This window comes from Diadema setosum, chromosome 4, assembly GCF_964275005.1.
Source record: "Diadema setosum chromosome 4, eeDiaSeto1, whole genome shotgun sequence".
Taxonomy (NCBI): Eukaryota; Metazoa; Echinodermata; class Echinoidea; order Diadematoida; family Diadematidae; genus Diadema; species Diadema setosum.
The window spans coordinates 20,181,301-20,204,916 of record NC_092688.1 but is presented as its reverse complement, the minus strand read 5'-3'; the positions used below and the strand labels follow the sequence as shown (position 1 = coordinate 20,204,916).

The 23,616-nt window shown below is 39.9% G+C and overlaps 1 protein-coding gene across 1 annotated transcript; it reads left to right on the top strand.

The window, feature by feature from the left end:
* The first annotated feature begins 10,294 nt into the window (after nt 1-10,294).
* LOC140227687 (uncharacterized) lies at nt 10,295-14,773 on the top strand. Its single transcript, XM_072308102.1, has 3 exons — nt 10,295-11,059; nt 11,932-12,116; nt 13,264-14,773. Exons 1-3 carry the CDS (start codon nt 10,295-10,297, stop codon nt 14,543-14,545), a joined length of 2,232 nt encoding a protein of 743 aa, XP_072164203.1. The 3' UTR covers nt 14,546-14,773.
* Nucleotides 14,774-23,616: the final 8,843 nt, after the last annotated feature.

Genomic DNA, 23,616 nt, shown 5'->3' with positions numbered 1-23,616 from the left:
TCTTGCTCCCTGGGGGCATCCTTTCTTGCTCCTCTTGATGAGGTGTCCCTGTCAGCGTTGCCCTGGCCGCCTCCCTTGGAGAGTTCCTTCCTCCCCGGAGAGGCTGATGTTTGAGGGCGCTGGTCTACTCGGATCGGGTTGGGCCCTCCTCCCTTCCCGATCCCCAGTCGTTTCCCTCTTCTTCACCCATGAAGGACACGGACTTGTCACTGTTCACTTCGGGGCATTCCCTAGCAAAATGGCCAGGCTTCCCACACCGGTAACACAAATTGCTCCTACCGGGAGAGGGCCTTGGTCTTGCCGGAGAGCCCCTTGGTCTGGCTGGTGAGGCTCGAGTCTTTGCCATCATCTCACTCAGGCCCTGGATGGATCCCTTTAATCCCTGCATGTTGGTTTGTAGGGACTCCATCTTGGCGCAAGTTGCTGTCAGCCCTTGAACTGTGGCTCTTAGAGAGTCAAGTTGATCGAGGACTAGATTCATCTTGCCCTCGAGGGCTGACACCCTTTTTTCAAGTGGCCCTTGCTCCTTTCCCTGCCTGGGCGGGGGCGCACTTACCATCTGAACAGTGGGCTCTCGGGTGTCCTCCTCAGAGAAGGCGACCTGCCTCACCTCTTTCCGGAGCTTCCCAAAGATGGCCCGATGCGTGTGTTGATACCTGGCGTCACGGACAGGATCTGTGAAAAGGGTGAAATGCAAGATTAAAACTTGCGTACCCTGGAAACAGTTTGTGGTGGAACCGGAGCGGAGCTTAGTCGGTTTAATCCCTAGGACGCTGCATGAGGAAAGAGATCATATAGAGATCTATTCTCTGAATCCAACAGACAGTCACATACGTTGGCGAAGGGACCAGGTAATTGGGCAAGCCCAGGAAGCCTTAGTTATCCAGCCCCCCAATAGTGATATGTCAGACAATATGCAGGTCCATCAAGTTAACGTTACCGAGGACAAAATCCCCCCTCATTTACAAGGTTTGTGGGAAAGATCCTCGGTACAACTTGAACCTGAAGAACAAAAGGTACTTAGGGACTTACTTATTGAATTTGAATGCGTCTTCGCCAAAGACGAATTTGACCTAGGGAACTTCACTGAGGTTACCCACTCCATTGATACGGGTAGTGCAACCCCCATCAAGCAGAAGATGAGGCGCACACCCATGAATTTCATTCAAGAGGAACGAGCACTTCTAAACAAGATGTTGTCGGCCGGAGTGATCAAGCCCTCAGTGTCCGAATGGGCATCCCCCCCAGTGCTGATAAGGAAGCGAGATGGTGGCGTCCGATGGTGTATCGACTACCGTAGACTAAACAAAGTCACAAAAAAGGACGTATACCCCCTTCCTTGCATTGATGAGTGTTTGGACACTCTGGCTGAAAACTCTTGGTTCTCCAAACTCGACGCCAACTCTGCGTATTGGCAGGTAAATGTCCGAAAACAAGACCGGGAGAAAACAGCCTTTCTCATATGCACGTGTACAGTGTAGCGAGGAAGAAAGAAAATAGTGCGAATCAACGAGAGAAGGGGCAAAAGAGTATAACCTTTTCAAATCTCACAAGTTGTTTCGTCACGTATAGAGCCACACACATCACTTTACAATCATGTATACAAGTACAAAATATATGCGGAACTTTTTAGAACGAACCAAGTGCGGAGAAAGTACAAGTAGCAAAAAGAAAGAAAGCCGTGACAAAATACCAAAAAGGAATTCTACTTACGTGCATGCGGTATCCACCACCCTGGTGCGACGGGAGATGGGGTTTTGTTCTATCCCCAAGGAAACAGGTGGATGCTCACAAGTCGCGAAAAATAATGAAGCTTAAGGAAAACGCGCGAATCGGTGATCACGAGATGCAACAGGCGCGCTTCCCGACAATGGCAGCATCCGCACGTGTAACCGATTTAATGTATAGTTTAGACAAAATTCCAAAAATGCGAATTTTAGACTTATTGTTCGCCTGATCTAGCCCTTCTCTATCTCTGACAGGGGGCAATGATAACAGAAAAATCACAAGAATGTCGCTCAAAATAAAATATTCGAAAGAGACTATGAACCAGCACACCCAAACAACACACAAATCGATTGAAAACGTGCACTTACCGAGCTCCCGTTCCTCTCGAATCCGGTTAAGGTTCTCGGCGGAAAGGTTCACAGAATCCTCCTCGGAAAATGCCGTTGTTATATAAGGTTCCCAAAATTCGGGACACTTAAATAACTTACAAAATAAGGAAAACGAGCTAATCCTAACCTAATGCTCTAACGGAACAATATTAAACTAATTCCCGTATCCACGTAATATCTTCAAAAAAAAAATCCGGTTATATACCACATTTATACGCAGAAAAGAAGAAAAAATCTATATATAAATATCTACTAAATAGCTATTAAATCCAAATCTATTGTCACAGTAATCGAAAATCGACTCGGAAACTCCGTACTAGAAAAGGGTAGGTGGCAGGAGTCCTAAACTCCCGCCAAAACGCAACCCTGGAATTCTCGGCACGCCGTGAGACAATGAAATGGTAAACGGACAAAAACTCCTACTTTGCTTATAAATAGCCTGCGCGGGAACCGATTCTATGCCTTAGTGTCCCACTCAAATACCCAGATATCCCCTTAATTGTTTAAATCTGCTATATTTCTACGGAAAAATCTTCCCCAAGAATGATATCAAGTGCCCGGGGACCTAAGAAATCCTAAAATATTCACACTAGTCGTAAGCGGTACTTACAAAAAACGCGTAAACTTTATAAAACGAATATATAGAGAGAGAGACCGAAAAGAAACTCTTGCCGGTATCTTTTACCGAAAAGACACACAAAAACGCAGTTTCTTTTTTTTGCTCGCAGCGCCACTGTTGTAAAATGGCCGATATTGCCTACTCACCTATGGTATGGGCCTGTCTGGTGTCAGCCTGGAGGTGAGTTGGCGGTCAGTAGTTAGCGGGGGGTTGTCTCTCTGTCTTGCGGTTGTCCGTCGGTCTGCTCGGGAATACCGTCCGGGCGTCCCTTGACACCTCGGCGGGGTCATTCATCCGTGGCCAATGGTCTGCTAATACTCAGTATACGGGCACGTACGCGCGCCCGCGCGTGGGGGTACATTAACTTGTATATCTCCCTACTACATTATTATATCTCACTTCAATGCGGTCACCAACAATGCCACTCAATTGTTTGGTAGGTCCTTGAAGACCGAATACGCTGATTGCCTTCGTATGAACTAAACAAAGTCATAAATAAAATAAAATATATAAAATAAAATAAAATAAAAACATCGTCTGATCTTTTGCCCAACAAAATATGAGTACAATGTACAGCTGTACTTAAATGCAATGCTACCATTACTTAATCAGTTTGGTTATTTCATTGTTTCTGTTGGAAACCTTGAAGAAAACTTGATGTTCAAGTTTGTTAAAGATGCCATACTTTTTCAATGTCACTGATCTGCTCTTATTTTCTAAGTACAATGTATTCATTCAAAACAGTGTGTCTTCTGATGTCAGATAATTATATTGTATTTTGCATGATGTGTACATACATTGTAAGTCTTTCAATGCAATGAATGTACATAATGTAGTTGCCTTTCATGGAATAACCTTATCAGCTGATAATATATTACACACATACAAAAAAAAAAATTATTGTTTCTTATAAAGTGTTGTCTGTTTGTTTTGTTTGAACGGTTGATGGTGTGTGTTTTAATCCTTCTGGAATAAATAGACATTGTATTGGCTGTGATTTTTTTTATCTCTAAATGATGATGCTCGTGAGAATCATTGCAGTTTGGGAAGGAAAGACTGAGTGAGTACGCTGTCAAGGTGTAGGCCTATTGAGTACCGGGTAGTGATTTTATGTCCTTCAGTCAGGCTGTGCGAACTTTACTTCATTAGATGTTGAATAGCCCTCGTTGCAGACTTGAAAGAGCAAATTAATTATGATATCACACATCACATCATTGACTGACACAGCTACTTACCATTGTCGTTGTCGACACCATCATCATCATCATCATCATCGCCATCATCATAATAATCAATTTCACCAACTCCGACCATCGACTTTAACCCCTCGGGTAAATGCATGCATGTACAGGGCCTATACTGTATTTTCAATTATAAATTTTGATTACGGTAGTATATATGTTGCTGTAATTTTGGGCATTCGCACTGTGACCTTTCTGACCTACCCAAGGTTTTCATCCAGTGAATGTCCGCACGTCAAAAGTGCACATTTTGTCTCCAAAAGAGAAGGGCGAGGAATTTCGCGCCTTTCCTATGACGTAACGAGGTGGTCCGATTTGCCTGATCGATGGTGTCTGAGGATTGTACCCTGACGAGAGATTAAGGACTTGGTTAACCTTGCGTTTAGCGGCTGGTAGAGTAACAGATGCATAGATTTACAACCACGAATTCGATGTAAACATTCGGGGTGGCGGGGAAAACTAATCAAATTTAATCCAGAAAGTGGGGATGTATGGGTGGGGATCTAGGCCGCGGGGGAATCAATTCTGTATAATCCTCTGGTTTTTGGTTTCTTGCCCCCTAGGTTTATTGGTTTCGGATCCACATCTGTATTCCTGCGAAGTGTAATGGAGAAATAAGAAAATATCAGCAAGTGATGAAAGGTGGAAAAAACATTAATTTTGGATTGCGTTGCATGACCAATAGATAAACATCACGACGCCGGAATGTGATTTTCCTTCAACATCCACAAAAGACATAGTAACTATACGTAAACCAAAGCAGGAATGTGAATGTGCCGTAAGCTTGGTCCTTTAAGTCGCTGTATATCAGATTAGTAATGAGTGTATGAGATTTAGAAGTTTCAATCATTTGGAAAGTGTCTTACAGTTACACAAAAAGAAATGATTTTTATGTGACAATGCTTTGACTTTCGTTAAACCCATACAAAACGTGATCAGGGAGGTGGGAAGAGAAAACACCCGGATGTGATGGTGTTCTTGGATTAAAAGTTTACAAGTTTCGTGGAATAGGCCTATGTACTTTATGGGATACAATCCCATCATGTGATGGTTTTGAAAAGTTCTTTGAAAAAGCGAAGTCAAACAAAACAAACAGAACAGCGAAGCAGACGAGACAATAATTTTGTGGCACGCCGAAGTTTTACAGAATTACGTAGAATGATACCACTGATATTAGATATGCCAATTAGATGAGGTGACAACATCTCTTCACAATTATCCCACAGCTTGCAATCTTATTTTCGCTAAATTCCTTCTTTTTTAATGAATACATTAAAACATTTAGTGAATACATAAAAACATTTCTTTTCGCAGCAAAATGTACGGGAGGCATAATAATCCAACATGTCTAAGGACTACTATACTTAACTGAGTTTACACATTGACAAGTTAGTTCCTGAATATGTATACAATGTATCGTTATATCAGCATTTGACTTAGATGACTGTTACTGAAAAAAAGAGAGAGAGAGAGAGAGAGATAAGTTAGTCAAATTAAACAGACTTGCTGCTTTTGTCCGATTGAAATAAACTTGTCACTTTCTTAATGTGACTTTATATAGCGGATTTTCTCGTTGATATTTTACTTCATTCATCAAGCAGCAGTATACACGAAAAGTGCTCTAAGTCTAAACAGCAATATTGTGAAAAGCAAGTGGCGTGCTAATATCTTTTCCAGGATATATATCTTTAATCTTTAATCTTTAATCTTTTATAGTATTAGTTGAGATGAGGATTCAGCTTTTAACTTTTTGCGAGATAGGCCTACTTGGAAACCACTTCATGAAATGTTAAAGAGCGTACAATTCTCTCAGATGAATTTAAAGGGGATGGCTAGTAATCGATCAGTGGGAATCAGTGGGAAATGCTGAGGGATGATTGTTCCAATCCTTGTGGGATTCATTTAAGAGTACCTTATGATATCTACTGTTGTGTGAAAATTATTTGCTTCAGAACAGTCTCATATTCAAGTAACGTGCAGATTAATGCCCCGTCACTGACCAGGCACGCTAACCTGGAAACATTAGTTTATTTGATGAAAGTCGGTTGTGTTTTTTTTTTTTTTGAATGGTTGAAATATCTTTTTAAAGTAAAATAAAGCGATCTTAAAAAGTTTTTGGCTACCACAGCCATTTCTTAACCAATTCTCATCAAATAAACTTTGAATTCCTCTTAAAATTGTATGCCCTTTCATTATTTCACAATAGGTTTCTCAGTATATCAAAAAAAGAAATCATCATCAAAAAAACGTTGGAAACATGTAGCTCCATCTCAGCTGAAACTGTATAGATTTATCATCCCTTTAAATCCCGCTATCGTCGATCGTCGCTATCTCTCCTAATGAAAACAGATAAACTGACATGAGTCGTCAGTCTCCTCCGAGACTAACCTCATCATACTATCACGGCCATCTTTACCATTTATCTCCTTTTTCGACCAGATTAATCCTCAAAGCTAACACCCGCGAGGTTTGCCAAGAAATATCTGTGAACCGTCGTCGCCGTTCTGCTTAATTATAGCGACTGATACACAAGCCATTTATTTAGGAGAAAGAAATGATATAACGGACTCAAGACAGACTCCAGCATGATTGTTCTGCACCTTTAGTTTTCTGTTGGCATGAATGAGTCACATCAGGCATTGTCGTTGGAAGCGGTAATATCATTGCGATCGGTATGAACAGGGAGGTGCCACCTCCCTGGTATGAACCAACGAATACAAAAATTAATGTCCGTTTAATAGTATTTGGGTTTCGTTTGTGTTTTCCGGCAGGGCTTGCCTTCTTAGCTCAGGGCCCCGTTGCTAGAAACTTTGCGTTTAAACGCAACTTGCAACTGATTGTCACTGGCCAATCAAAATCATTGTTGCATGCATGTCTTCTTAATAGGGCAGACCCTGAGCCAATCAGAATGGTTGTTTCAAAATTAGCAATTATTTGCAATTGATTGCAACTTTCTTGCAACGGGGCCCTGGCCTGGCCGTTTACTTGCACATACCGGAATAATAATTGTACATTATTTTCTGTTTGCACCCTGCGGTCTACCAGCCCTCGTTCTCCTAGCACTAACATTGAGGTATAGCCAGCTAATCGACGATTGGCTATTGTTGTCCATATTTTCTCGCTTGCCTTTAGCTTACTGATTGTCTGAAACAGATGGATGGGCTGACTATAACCTAATTATCATGCTGTAACTTATAATTAGTCACCCACGTCCAATCAAGCAATGGTATACTCAGTATTACTATGGCCTCAGTAAAAAAGCTGAGCAGCCTATTATTTTCTGCCAAAGTTGACAAACGAGGTTATTTCGCTTGTAGTTTTCTCTCTTTTTGAAAATCGTTCGCTCTAAAAATGAAGAAATGTCAGAAATTCGAGTACAATATTGTCAAATAAGAAATGTTGTCTAAAAGACAGGCGTGTTAGATTACATTGAGAGGTTTTTGTTACATCCAGCAAGCGCTGTTGTATTGTACAGGACATTATTGGTTATTAACAGTGTCGTTAATGGTTTTCCCGATCTAAGCGTCCTTGTTGTGAACTTATGTATATCGTCAACGGTGTGATGGCACTTTATGGCAAAGTTGGAAACACAATATTAGTATAAGTAGGCGACTGTGGGATCCTCATTTTGACACCCGCGATGAAGCAAAAACTGCAGATGGAGGGGAAAGGACATGATATCATTATTTTGACTATGTTGGGTCACTTTACTGTTTTTGCTCTGCGCGTTTTAACGTTAGATGATATAAATGCATGGAATTAGAAAGCTCATCAAACTGACCAGTCTAAACTTCTATGGGTCAAAAAAAAAATGACATAATCAACATCGTTGTCATCATTATACAGCCATATCAACACAATAAATCACTACGACAATCAACCGCGACGGAGAGGGAGAGTGGTTGCTCCTGTGAATCGTCTGCGTGCGACGTGCACTACCGTAACCGAAAAAAAAAAGGGGTCGAGAGTTATTCGTTGCCATGGGCACGGGGCACGCTATGCCTGCCGTCTCGACGTGACCTCATGAACTTTGAACATCGGTGGGGAGCAAGTGGCCGTTGTGACGTTTCTAAACTTGTACTGGAGAGATGAAATGTTGTGTAATGCGATAATGTGTACTTCTTTGCACGACAATACACTCTTGATAGCACAATGGAATGTGTTTAGACATGAAATTCTGGTGTTATGATGAATCTCCACCTTCAGACTGCCGGTTAATGTGCAGCCACATTTCATCATAGTTACAGAGCGAACTGGTAAAGCTAATCTGAAACTTTCCTTCTCGCTTTTAGGATTTGTGAAGATGCATGATTTGGAACGTCGTCGACGCTCAAAGGTCAGTGTTTAATAGCGTCCTGAATTTGAGATCGTTTTGTAATACTTGAAAACATACGTTTTAATGTTGTCCTCGCAGATGATTTTCATGTTAGATACATTCTAGTTTTAATGTTCACGATATTTGGTTCTTTCCTACAGATAGCTCTTTATTTCAAACATTTTGTTTATATGATGTATGATTTCTTACTTCTTTACATTTAGCTTTCGAGTCTGTTTAAAACCCGAAAGAGTAACACATGTTCAAGTCGGGGTCTGTTTTTGCTTGTCAATGCTTTAAAATGTAAATCATAAGAAACCGATGAGTTAAATCTACTATACAACACGTTCAAAGGCAGCAGAGATTATAATGATATCGAATCGTGGCGGGGTATTCTCCAGCAATATAATCCTATCCGTATTTTGATACCTAAAGTTTTCCCTTTATTTGTAGTCCTATAGGCAGCGACTTCCATATCTTAAGCTGCTATATCCCAACATAGACCATGACTGCTAAATGTCACAACTATGTCATGACTTAGCGGCACTACGAAGTCAATGGTGGTGTGTCGAGGTGATGTACGCCTATAGTGTGTTGTTCTTCGCCAGACGCTGCTCATTAGTGTACCAACTGTTATCTGCATTTGTCTGTCACGCCAATCAAGTTAATCCGTTAAAGCGACAAAAGCTCTCTGTCTATACAATACACGTATTAATCTGAACAGGCATTGTATACCTCACACTGCATGGTGAATTGTTACAAACCACACACTCAACCACCACCCAGTCAATCAAGTCGGGGAAACTGACTGCCGAGGATTGACACTGCTTGATCATCTTATAATTCTGGGGAAACCCAACTCGAGTGAGCATATAAACGTCGATAACTAATCAATGTCGCATATAGATAACGATAAAGTGATCTGATGTTGATAAATTATTGTTTTGCTGCCATGGATATGTCTTGCATGGTTTTGGTTTCATAGTACAGTTGCGATCTTGTGAATGAGAACCAAGCAAAGTTGTGACAACTTGTTTGTAAATATGTTTACTGACGGCACGAGCGTGTCGTGCTGAATAACATTGGATCTAATGAACATTTTGACAAAGAATGTCACGCTTCTTTTGGAGCGTGGTAAATCATTGCAAACGGGGACAGAGCTCGGAATGCCGGAACAAGTACCTGTAGGCCTGCGGGGAAGCTGCCAAATACTGGTTGGATACCAGCCCAGTAACATTGGTTGCCTATTCGATGAAATAACAATTATCCTTGTGTGGGGTAAAGCGGTATGAATGGTCTCCGGTCTGATGACTTTAAAAAGATTGCCAATCAAGGTCGAGAGGTGGGGACAAGAGAATGGGGTTACGGTTCATCGACGATGAGGGAATTGGATTTGTGTATTCACTAACTACTGATACCGCGTGTGCGTTCTCACAGTTCATGAATTTGTAAACTACTATATGTGTAGAAGTGAGCATTGCAGCAGTAACTCATTTCCGATGTTTCTATCTATGATTTGTATCTGTACAGGGATCGCGAACACTGACCTGATTTTACTTATGGCCGTGGCTGCATGCTGTAGATCGGAGAACAGTCCTATAGGCGAATGTGACATCATAAATTCAGCTCTGAAATACTGCTGATGGACTACCAATTGGGTTTAATGTTTGTGGGATGTTGATATGGCATCGTGATTCTGCTGCTAAGTGGAAGACTTTTGTGAAGGCCCTTTATCTGCTGTTTAGATCGATCGTCAGAAAATACAGCGGAATCTGCTCTGCGTCCCACATGGATATTTGCGCAAGCTCGAATAAGATGGCAAAATTTTGATATCCACAATATTTGATGTTGTCTAGTCGAATCATAAATTCAAATCTGTCTATATATGAACTACAAGATTGCAAACCATACATGAACGTAAACCCAATCAGACACGAATGAAAATGTGAATCCGGAAAACATCGCCAGGCGGACGAGGTACACGCGACCGTATATATTCAAAATGGAAGAAACTTTGAGCGATTTTGAAGTTGATGGCGAATCCGATGGCGAGATAAAGCGTGTCAAGACAAAACCAAGGCGATGGAGAAAGCCCTCTGGTACTAAGTTTGTCCCGAAACAGTGGCCAAAGAAGGAAAACTTCCCAATTGATACACGCGACAGTAGAGTGACTTACTACCTCGAACCTGAATTTTTGCACGATATTGCGCGCGAGCGCACGGCACAAGATAACGACTCGTCATCGGAAACTGCCGACAAGAGACAACTCGAAACCATCGATGTGGTGGATGAACCCGTCGATGGAATGCACCAATGGCCAAGGAAGAAGTCGCCTGCCAGACTGAGCTCCAATACAAAGCCGTCCTCAAAACGAAAGCCAACTTTTTCTCGTCAACTCCTGGAATTTTCTGACGACATTTCGACATCAGATAGCGCAGGCGATAGTTTCTTCAGGCAGTGCGTGTGTTCGTTGCCATGGAGATGCCACCAATCTCATTCCTCGTCCGTGATGCAGGATGGTATCCCGCGAAGTGCGAAGAGCCAGGGTCGTATGGACAGCACAAGGAGAACTAGACATCAGGCTACGAGAGGTTCCGTCGTTAAGGACGACGAACTAAATGGGTGGTTTCCCGCGAAAAGTTGGTGGGATGCTGGCGTAAACGATGCAAGCGCTGCCTCGTCTGTGAGGGAGTCCAAGAAGAAAAAGGCCTATGATCCATTTATGTTTCATCGAAACGAAGGAGACAGCGTGGCTTACACCTTCAAGGTATGATGTCAATGTAGAATCATCGTTTTTCATTGTTTGGGGGCAAGCATTTGTGACATTACCGTATGCGCGCGTTACCTTTACCGACTTCGTTGTCTTATTTTTCTCATTTTAGTACTGTTAAGCACATTTTTAAACACATTGTAACAAAATCGCAATTTTCGCCAATATCCGTCATGAGAAACAGTACAGTCAAATCTTAGCTGAGGCAATTTTACAGTTTTTGTCATATGGATAAACGAAAATATTCATTGAATCACATTGCATTACAATATGTAAATTTGATCACATACACTATAAAGACAAAGTCCATGGAATAGCAAGTGTTCGATTCACTTAAAAATGCATGTTCATAAATATAATGTGTCTGGCGTTATACTTCTAAAACCATTAACTGTCTTCAAGCCACAAAGTGTTTGATGGATTACAAGCCTGCCGCCCCCCCCCCCCCGCCTTTTCTTCGTTGAAATATGAATGGATGATGAGGGAATATTATTGACAATATCCCTCTGGTGGTGTATTTATTTCTTCATTGAGATTTATATTTTCAGGTGGAACTATAATAGATTAAAGTGACAACAGATTTTGCAGGGGTGCAGCAGATAGCAATCATTCTACATTTCTTCTCAATTTCTGTAGTGTTCAATGACAGAACACTATATCATAATTGATTTATACATATCTGTAGCTATGAAATCATCTGCTACTCAGTGGTAGAATATTATATTGAAGCAAATTTGACAGAAGTATATCTTTTCCCCATCCGTTCTTCATCTCAAACAATTTTGAAGTTATCATTCACACGTCTAACCGTTCTCTGTCTGTCTACTTTCACATACATTGTAATATATTTCTGTCTTGCCTTGCTTCAGCATTACCACGACTGGCAGGCGTATGTGGACGAGTACCGACGGTATTACACCGTGGGAGGCTCGGGAACGGGATTGAACTCCTTTCCCGTCCCGGAGGGTGGAGGACGACAGGAAGCTATGGTGATCGTACGCACGCTGTCTGACAGCCTCCGCCCCAGACTCAAAGAGTGCAACATTCCCGATTGGTTCGTTATATCCAACCTTTGCAGAGTTGGTCTTTGTTGTTTGACGATAGTTTAGTACATGTACATGTATTGGGGTTTTAAGTTTAAAGGCATGGCGCAGTATTGGTGGAGATGAGAATTGGGCTTTTAAATTTTTGCCAGATAACTATAGAAAACACTTATGAAATAGTACAGAGCATACCATTTTAAGAGGAATTCAAAGTTTATTTGATGAAAATCGGGTTTGGAATGACTGGAATATCCAAAACAAAGTAAAACAAAGCGATCGTAATAAAGTGTGGGTCCCACACTTTATTAGAATCGCTCTGTTTTGGATATCTCAGCCATATCAAAACCAATTTTCATCAAATAAACGTCGAATTCCTCATGGAATTACATGCTCTTTCATATTTCATAAGAGATTTCTCATTATCTCGTAACCAAAAAATGTTAGAAACCTGAAATTTGGGCCCCGTTGCTAGAAACTTAGCGTTTAAACGCAACTTGCAACTGATTGTCACTAGCCTATCAAAATCATTGTTGCATGCATGTCTTCTTAATAGGGCAAACCCTGAGCCAATCAGAATGGTTGTTTCAAAATAAGCAATTATTTGCAATTGATTGCGACTTTCTTGCAACGGGGCCTAGGTCTCAACCAAAACTATAGACCCCTTTAAACTCTGCCATCTATTCATTCCTCATGTAGTCTTTTAGGTAAAACATGTACAGCGGGTTTCGTTTGCCCATACAACTGTATTTGCCACCAGAAATCTTATATATTTTCTCACATTTCATCTCTGTGTATTATCTTCGTTGTTACGTATTTCTTACATCCTAGAATCTGAAGATGACATGCATGTTGCTGTAACAATAATAATAATGTCTAGTTTATCTAGGGTAGTCTCTTTAGTGTTGCCACTGCTCTACCTGAGGGCCCTGCCATTATCATTACCCTAGCGTTGCCAGGTACCCTATACACCTGGGTCGAGAGGGACATGATGGGTAAAAATAAATATCCAAGAACGTTTAAGACCTGGCCGGGAATCGGACTACGGTCCTCTAATTGGGAATCGAAGGTCTTATCCACTAAGCCACAGCACTATTGTGCTTCTTTAAATCTTACTTTTCATGTTGTTCTTTGTTTCTGTTTTCTTGTTTGTTCTCATAGGGACGAGTTTACCGATCTTCATTCTACGCCAATGCGACCGCTCCATGTCGGTCCAGGCTACAAATCTGGGAGAGTTCCTGACGTTGGTGTAACCTGGCTCTCAGGTGGACATCAGGATTCGTCTCTGCAATCTCGCTACCCAGCAACTCGGCACATCAAGCTGACAACACTTCGGCACCCTGCTGAAACCATGGCATCACAAAGTAAGAAACGTCAGCTCGCCACAAATGACGGCGATATCAGAACCGTGAAGGTAGTAGAAGCGATACCGCCGCATGACGGCGGAGTGACCTTTCCCGTTACACCGATGCAGATTGTCGAGGATTTTCGCATGTCGCAGCGGGATAAGTACGGCGCTGACATGCGTCCTTTCGGTTGCAGATTCCTTGCCAGTTGGCGACCGAGCGACAGCACAAACTTTACTGCCAGTCAGTCAGGTCTAAAGCACTTCCGGACCGTCCTCGACACGCACTCGATCGCCAGTGAGAGTGGCATCCCTCATCGAGGCAGTTTACTGAAGCAAGGCCCGTTTCAGCCGCTCGTCGTGCGCGCACCGCCGAACTCAATAAACGACCAATCACAGGATGGAACTCCTAAGCTGTTGGCTCCATCTGGAGGGCTTTCAGATCAGTCAAATCAAGCTGAAGTTGCCGGGAACCAGAGGAGGAAGAGAACCACACTGCGCTCGAAGAAAGTCGATGTGTCGGCTTCTGCTGTCGAGAAAGTTCGGTCGTCACTCGCCGACTCGTCGCTCAATTCCGCTGCCAGCAAGGTAGACGCGTCAAAATGGACAAACCTCTCATCTGACGAAACGAAGACCGGGACAGCGAGTCCTAGCAGACACATGACCTTGAGGGCGGGCTTGAGGAAGAAATCGGCGACGAGACATACTTCGGACGGTCGTTCTTCGGAGAATGGCCATGGAGAGAAGCCTCCCTCGACACCCTTCAGAACCTGCATCAGAAGTTCGACAGCAAGGAGTCGAACTGACGTCACCGGTCAATCTACATCTCACTCTCAGCCAGGAGAGCCTTTCCTTGTCAAGGGTGAAAATAAGAGGGACAGAAGTACGGACGGACAGGTGGACAAAGAGAAAGGTCGGGACGTGGATGTGGAAGGACGAGAAGGTGTCAGGGAAAAGAGCGGTGTGCCTGCGTCCAAACCGAAAATCAAGATCGTCGCACCCTGTGCGCAGCCCTTGGATAAAGACAACGTACTCGTGGGCAGTCCCTACGGGACAAATTCCTTTTTCGGGAACGAGCAATTGGACACCAGAGTATGACTAACACCTAGAGAGTATAATGATGATCATTATGATCTTGTTCCAGAAGTATCATAATGCTTTGTAATTTTTGCAATGTATTGTATTTTGTTGTCATGACATTTACACTATCCGTCCACTCATTTGCGTTGGTTATTTGCTACTTTTGCCTCACTTTATCCCATGCTTCCCCTTTACAAAAACCCAACGATGACGGCCAGGGAGTGTCGTATTCAAAGAGACATTATGGATGTGATGTTTATGCTAGGCATAAGTGATGAGTTTTATCGCAAAACGAGCTAACTCCATTCTTGTTAAATTGAGATATCTGAGATTAAAACCTAAAAAAAAAAGAAAAAAAAAGAAGTAATAAGAAAATTCGGGATATTTTCAATCAAAACTTCTAAAATATTCCTTATGTGACAAGTGAGGTATTACTGGAGAGGTTTTGTTTTGCGCTATCTGATGATGGACTTACTTTGATATGTTTAAAAATGGCGCTTAACTGATTTTGCAATAAGGCTTTTTAAGTAGGCCCCTATTCATTTTTTTTTTCAATCGAATGTATGATGACTAACACTTGAAAAACACTCCGCATCGCCAGTGACGCTCAAGACTGAGAGGTTGTGACGTCACATAGAACTCTTACACATACTTTACGTCGTCTCTCTATCTCTCTCCCTTTCTCTCTCCCTCTCTCTCTCTCTCTCTCATACGCACATCTTTCTTAGACAGTAAATTGTATACATGTACAAAGACGAAAATGATATAAATGAACACCGCCATTCAAATTCTATAAAGCCTCTTGTTTTCGTGAGGGTTTAATATTCACGAAATTAACAACATGCAAAGATAATTATGCCTGATCTTGATCGCATCAAATGGAAATTCCAGTGCAGTTGAAATTTATTCTGAAAAGAAAAGAAGTAAGATTTTCTTAGTACAATCGTGAAAATTTCATCAAAATTGGATGAAAAATTAGGTAGTTCTGACATTTTGAATTTTTGCTAATTTTGCAGGAAACAGTTCCTGAAAGGTCACTATGAATTTTCATTGTTTTACTTGAAAGAATTTTCTCTTTTTTATCAGACTAACTTATAACTGGACTGGAATTTCTCCTCAGAATTTACGCACAGGCATTAGTGCACGTACGATAGCATCTGAGTCAATCGCGAAAACAAAATCTCGCAAAAGAAATTGGTAACCTCATACGCGAAAATATCTGTACGTGAAACAACAGCTTTTATGCAGTATAGTGATTGGAGTAGTAGAGATTGTGTTTCTTTCGTAAGACAGTTAATGTGCCGTCATTTTCTACCTAAGTCGACGTGATGATCTGTAAGTCTGTTTACATTTTACAGTCGAAAACATGATGACCAACATCCCATACCGTGAAAAATAAGCCCGTAAAAAGTGGACTATTTGTCAACTTGAAAGTGATCATCAAGCATTTGCTGCGTATTGAATAGTTGCGACGTAGACAGATGTCACAGTGTATCAGTGTGGTAAAGTTTAATGGTTTAAAGGTTTAACGGTTTTCGATTTAAATCTTCACATGATTGTTTTTACCTTTTACATGTATCGTATAACTCATAAAACATGCAAATTGCTATAGAAGCGATGATGTTAACAACTTCGCAGCTCGACTGCTTATCTGTTATATACGTGCACAGCAATAACATTACGTTCTTATATGGGGGTTGATTGTTTGGCAAATGAAAACTCATTCCCCCGGAAAACCAAATATGTGCTGTGTTCTTACAAGAACTCATTAATCTGATGCGAAGGATGCTCTCATTATTCAGCTGCAATAGCTTGAAGACCAGCTACTGCAGCTGAATATGGGCTACCCCAGTCATCTTCTCAGATGGAAAATGAAACAAACCAAACAAAACAAACAAACCAAACCAAGATGAAATAATAGGGTTTAATGAAGATATGTGTGCAGCTCAGCGTGAGACTTAAGAGGCGGCAACGTCACAAATATATATGAGGCGTTTCAACCAATACATCAGTGATTGGCGAAAACAAAAGAATTACTTTAAATTTGCATAACTTTTTATTTAAGGTCCTGTTTTGTTGACACTTCTATCATTTTATATGCGTCTGATTTTTACACTTAAAACATTCTTAAAACCAAGTAACTTGAACGTGGTCTATAGTACTCTGCTGTAATCGGTTTATCACTTGTGGGTCAATCTAGGTCAGTTTAATCATCTAGTTGTCTTTATACTCTATTTTGCCCAAAAAAACTAAATTACATCGTTCTTGCGATGCAACCAAAAGGAGGCAGATTCTGCAACATAATTATGTAGGTTGACTACATATTGTTTATCATGTAGATCATGCGGAAGTGTTATGCTCTCTACATGTTTTCTTTGACTCACTTATTTCCAATGCAAAATCATAGTTTTATTTATCGGGAAGAAAAAGACGACCCCCTCGAGTTTATGTGACAAGCAAAGTTAACTGTTCGAGAGCAGTTCGAAATTCATTGTATTCTATTCATTGTAATGAGCTACGGATGCTTTTGTGACGCATGCAGTCAATTCAGTGATAACTTACTCTGAAGTAATAAAAAAGGAAACTAACTGATATACTTATTATGATAAAAGGTGAATGAATTTTCATTTCAATTTTCATTTTTCCTTGAGTCGTTGAAGCGCATATGCATACGTGTTTACATATAACTGTGTAGTGGTATGTATGTATGTATGTATATATGTCTATCGCTTCGACTAAACGTATAGTTATAAGTAGTTACATCCTCATTTTATGTTTTTCACACAGCTACGGGTGTTGAATATAGATTTTAAAAGAATGGGACCACTGGAATCAATCACAATTCTTATATGCTACGTACCTCATCATGTCTATACGTTTTTGATATAATTATGATGTGTACATGAATTCTTTCGGGATTTTGTAATATTTTGCACATTGCAACAGTTACTGTTCCCTATACTATACAATGCATCTGTCGTCAAAACTGACTTTGATAAAGGGTATTAAAGGGTGTGTACAGTTCTGGTTGAGGTGAGGATTTAGTTTTTAACATTTTGCAAGATATTCAGAAACCACTTTATGATATGTCAAAGAGCATGCAATTCTAAGGGATATCAAAAGTTTATTTGATGAAAATCGATTTTGAAATGGCTGAGATATCCAAAATCAAGGTGAAACAAAGAGATTCTAATAAAGGCGTGGCCTATCGCCTTTTATTATTATCACTTTTTTGATATCTCAGCCATCTGAAAACGAATTTCCATCAAATAAACATTGAATCCTTCTTAATTACACGCTGTTTCATATTTTGTGAGAGGTTTCTCATTATCTCACTTAGGAATGTTCAAAACATGAATCCCCACCTCAACCAGTACTGTACAGTCCCTTTAACGCTGAAAAAGGGCAAAATTAATCCACCTTCATAGACATCATGGATTGAGTGAGTGCAGCAATATTAGTAGAACACAGCAGTGAGAGTTTGAAGAAAATCGGACAATCCGTTCAAAAATCATGAATTTTTGAAGTTTCTGCTCAGTGCATGCTGGACGAGAAGACTACTACAGCTTGTGCTGTCACATGTGCAGAACAACCACCACATTAAGAAAATATAAAGAAAACTCAGCATATTTTAACTTTTCTCGCTTAATAAAAGAACGCTTGACTTGCCTCATTCAGAAGGCCGGGAGAATAATCTAACCCGTAACATTGTCAGTGACAAGTCGAGGAAACGTGCACCTTTTTCCCACAACAACAAAATAATAAATACATTTTTTTATTCTCTTTGCATGTGACATCATATACACTGTATGTAATCTTCTCATCCAGCAATGACCGCACAGATACATTTAAAACTTTCGAACGGATTGTCTGACTTTCCCCAAACCTTCATTGATGTGTTCTACTAAAATTGCTGCATTCACTCAATCCACATGTATACATTACATTATGAAGGTGGACTTGTCCTTTAAACAAGTATAGAAGCTTCAATGAGATTCGATTTTTATATCGTGTACAAGGAAAGACGTGACGGAGTATTTGAAGTTATAGTTGTGTATACACGGAACGGTAATTATCCGTTTCAACCACCATCATACCATGATAATTTTATGTAAATTGGATAAGCTGCTGACGTCATTCCTCCACAGCTCTCATATAGTGGCCTGTACACACAGTATATGGTTAGGCCTACATATAGGTTAAAAAAGCAAACAAAATAAAACAAAAAAAAGCAAATTTCTGCACCGTTCAATGGGATATTATAATGAGGCAAGGTTGATTGAGGCCAATTTAGGCCATTTATTCGGCAAAATAAAACACAAAACCATAAAATAGTGGCGTTTACAATGAGAGCCATGCAGGCAACCTGAAAGCATCTTCATTAGGACGCCTACACATGAAAATTTTACAATGACAACATAATTTATATTACAAATGATTCTGTGTGAAGTCAAGTAGATAAACAAGACACCATCACATTAATACGTACATATGTACTCACTTTGCTTGTCAATCTTTTATTTTTCTTTCTTTTTCATATAAACAATTTTAATTCATGACAAAATAACACAAATTTGATTATAACAACATTAATTCCACATTGTCAATATTACGAATGGAAAAGAAAGAATTTTGTATGTCAAAAAGGAAAAGAGTCAAACACATCAAACAGAAGGAAACAACACCCATCCTACCCCATATCTGGTGAACCTGCATCCCACTTATTAAATTACAAAATTATAGTGCCGATACTGACTGCCAGGGAAGCAGCAATTATGTGTGTGTATGTTATAAGAAAGTAGAAAACATACAAACAACACCAAACCCCAAGCAATTACATCCTATATACAGTCTGCCAGACAAAATAACAAAAACAAAAGTTCAATAAAAGCAAAGTACATTGTACTACACTTAAATGCAGCAATTAGCAGGACACATCCAGCCTGCAATGTTTTAGGGAAATCGGACGATTCGATGTTATGAATATTTGTAAAGTTTCGGTACCGCCATCGCTGCATGAGGAGACTTCAACATTCTAGCTGTGACGTCGCGTATGGACAACACTATAAAGAAGATATAGAGAAAATTCACCATGTTTTCCCTTTTCTATAATAATAGCATAATGAAATAACAACTGACTTACTCTTTCACACTTACTTCTTCTTACTTTCATTAGAACCAAAAAGAATTTGTGTGAAAAACCACAAAAACTATTTTTCATGAAAAGTATTGCACAGTTTTTTTCTCGACTTGTTACTGACAAATACTACGGGTGATATTATTGCCCCTGCTTTCTGAACAGCAGCATTGAAAGGGGTACACATGTAAGTCAAGCGCTCTTTCATTTTGCTAGAAATAACCATGAAATTGGTTAGATTCTGTTGATATTTTCTGTACATCGTTTTCCCTCAGTTACGTCACAGAGTGTTGTAGTCTTTCAGTCCAGCGATAATGGCGGCACTGACACTATGAGAATTCATAATTTTTTAACGGATTGCCCGATTTTCCTCGAAACTTTCACGGATGCGTTCGACTGATCATTGTTGCATCCACTCAATGCACTTGTAGGCCTATTGTATAATATTTGAGTTTCATTTCAACTTCATGACGCCTATACGCTTAAACGCGGGACTGTATTGCATTTTACACTTTGTCTTGAAAAAAAAAAATCACAATTTCTAGTATTTCACTAGGCACACACACACACACACACACACACACACACACACACATATATATATATATATATATATATGTAACATTGTGGTTTTTGCTCAAACAAAAGGAAAGAAAGATTTCTAAGAATGAAAAATTAAAACAAAAAGTAACATTAAAATACATTTTCTGGAAAATGAGTCACCCTGCGTCAGTCAGGAAGTCCAATCCTTCCGGTCACATTCTCCACTTTTGCTTGCCAAATTTGGGCATAATGTCCACTCTCTGCCCTCCTTGGGTCAAGCTGTGACCTCATAGCCAGACATAGCCGTCCACCCAAACAAAGTGGCAGTAAAAGTGACGTAGGACTGTGCGTCGGTGGATTGGAATTTAAAGTTAAAATATATCTTTGGGAAGGGTCCTAAACCCAATAAATAGCGAAGCTTTCCTCTCCTCACTTCATATTGGAATCTTTGACAACGAAGAAGCAGCAAGATATTGTGAAGCAGAGCGAGTGATCGGGAGTCAGCTATCTTTGTCTCCGGCAGGGGTGATGAGCAGAACCTGCGAATAATAAAGAACACCCGTAACCAACATAGCGAGTCCCGGCTCCATTTGTTGTCGTTACATATATATATATATATATATATATATATATATATATATATATATATATATATATATATATATATATATATATATATATATATATATATATATATATATTTATATATATATATATATATATATATATATATATATATATATATATGTGTGTATAATATATATATATATATATATATATATATATATATATATATATATATGTATATAACACACAATAAGACACAATGTTTCCAGCAGCGCCAGAAAAAAAAAAAAATGTCGTGACGACATGACCGAAGAGATCGTGTCAAGGTCTCACACAAGTGCTCGAAGACTGAGACGAAACATTGCATTATGTATTTTTCTTTTGCAATCGTATTTTGGGTTGGTGATCAAACATTGAACATGTGGCACCAAAATATCAACGCCTTCTCACGCAGTCACGATATTCCTTCCTTCTTACTGTCCCTTTGTTGCAAATTGTGACATCATCATTTCATTGATGATTGCTTCTGACCTTTATGATTGCTTCTTAATCTTCTTTCTTTGGCATGTTCCGCATATACTTCCCTTTTTATTTCCAGTCCGAACTCATTACCGAAAATTACTCTGGTAGCTGAATTTCATGTTCTTATGATAATTAATAATGACCTTTCAACCCGCCCATTATAGCAATTCACAGAAGCTTTAGAGGAAAGCAAAGCCGAAATACAGTATGGGTTGAGTGAAAGCAGCAATATTAGTTTACCACATCAATGAAAGTTTGAGGAAAATCGGATAATCCGTTCAAAAATTGTGAATTTGGAAAGTTTCGGTGCCGTCATCGCTGGATAGGGTGACTAACAGTTCGTGACGTCATTACGGACAACGCCATAAAGAAAATAAAGAAAATGCAGCATATTTTCAATTTTTTTTAGCATAATGAAAGAGAAATTGACCTATCTCTTTAAAAAGTCTATACCTTTAACATAGTATCCTATCGCTAAAACGAGTCGATGGAATGAGTACTTTTCATGAAAAATGAAATTTTGTGGAATTCTCCCAATCATTGAATCCACAGTAGTGCCTTCTTTCCTAAATCATTTCATTTCTGGAAAAAAAACAAACAACCAATGACAACTTATTACAGGCTACTTCAAACAGTTCTGTCAAAAGAGCACCCTCCTCTGGAACTATTCTATACCACAACACATAGGCCCGAATTCACGAAGATGGTACATTTTATTTGAAACCATGGTTTAAACCATGGACAAAAACTGTGGAGCGCCAACTGTCGCATGGAATATTTCGTTACGAAATCAGTCATTAACTATTTTTTGTCGACGAAATGACCAATTTCGTAACGAAATATTCCGTGCGACACTTGGCGCTCCATGGTTTTTGGCCATGGTTTAAACCATGGTTTCATTTACCTAGGTAAATTCGGGCCATAGGGTCTACTAGCATCAAAGGACTAACGTGCACTGGTACATAGATTTCATTATTAACAAAGTGTGCACGCATCTCATGGCCTGCGGACACTGTCAACATATTAAAAGCATTTCGGGCTCTGACTGCGATCAGAGCCTTTGACTGCGATAACAACATAGCGCCATCTTTTGATGGCAGTAAGAACAATGTGCCTTCCTGGCGAGGTTACCACCTGCGCTTCTGTACACTCTTTGGTTACCACCGCTGATATCTATGCAAGTTAAGATACAAAGAGATCGCTGGTTATCCCTCAGAAAAGATCTGTATCTTCTTCCTCGACGGACAGAATAAAGACTAGCCCCTCCCACCCCCCCCCCCCCCACCCAAACACCTCTTCCAAATACACATCTAATGAATTTCACGGAGTGAAAATTCAGCAAAAGCCAAACATGAAATGACAATTTTCCGTTGACGTGTGTGTGTATGTGTGTGTGTGTGTGTGTGTGTGTGTGTGATAACGAGATACCTCTTATGAAATATGAAAGAGCATGTAATTCTATGAAGAATTCAACGTTTATTTGATGAAAATTGGTTTGAAAATGGCCGAGATATCCAAAAGAGTGAGTCTAATAAAGTGTGGGACCCCCACTTTATTACGATCGCTTAGTTTTAATTTGTTTTTGGATGTTTCAGTCATTCTAAACCCGATTTTCATCAAATAAACTTTGAATTCCTCTTAAAATAGTATGTTCTGTACTATATCATGTTTTCTTGGTATCTCACGAAGTTAAAAGCCCAATTCTCATCTCCACCAATACTGTACCATCCCACCTGCTAGAACATGGGTTTCGTCTGTTTGTGTTGTCATGTTGAGTGAATTTGAAGATGTTGACTGGGCATTCACTGTGAACTAATGAAAGTTTCAAGATAGACATCAGCAATATTGATGAAAGTAGACAAGAGACTGCCATGGATGAAAGTAGGCCTAATTAGCAGATGGGAAAGAGAATCTTAATTTCATCTCGGTGGGCAGATAGTCGATTTCAATGATTGATTGTATGTTTGGTCGGAAGCATATGCTCTTGTGATGTTGCTAATAGAAGTAATGTTTATTTATGGTACAGTACAATGTATTTGGCATCACACACACACACACTGATGTGCTCACACGAAGCAAAGGCAATAAAAAATGAATATCAGTTTGAGCTTTGTGGGTGGTATATTACTTTGTGTAATTATTGTTCATGTGTACAAGAGCACATGCTCTTATGTATGTAGCATATCTATATCTATCGCACGGACACAGAGATTGAAGGCATAGAAAAATAAGCATTTAAATATTTAGAGCATTAGGGTAGAACATGACTTGTGCATGAAATGATTGTTGATGTTAACAGAGCACATTTATACCTCTGTTG

Bases quoted from the DNA above. Each gene is read 5' to 3' on its own strand.
- LOC140227687 (XM_072308102.1), top strand. From the start codon at position 10,295: ATGGAAGAAACTTTGAGCGATTTTGAAGTTGATGGCGAATCCGATGGC. The intron at 11,060-11,931 runs GTATGATGTCAA...GCCTTGCTTCAG, and splicing joins GCGTGGCTTACACCTTCAAG to CATTACCACGACTGGCAGGC. The intron at 12,117-13,263 runs GTTCGTTATATC...TTGTTCTCATAG, and splicing joins GAGTGCAACATTCCCGATTG to GGACGAGTTTACCGATCTTC.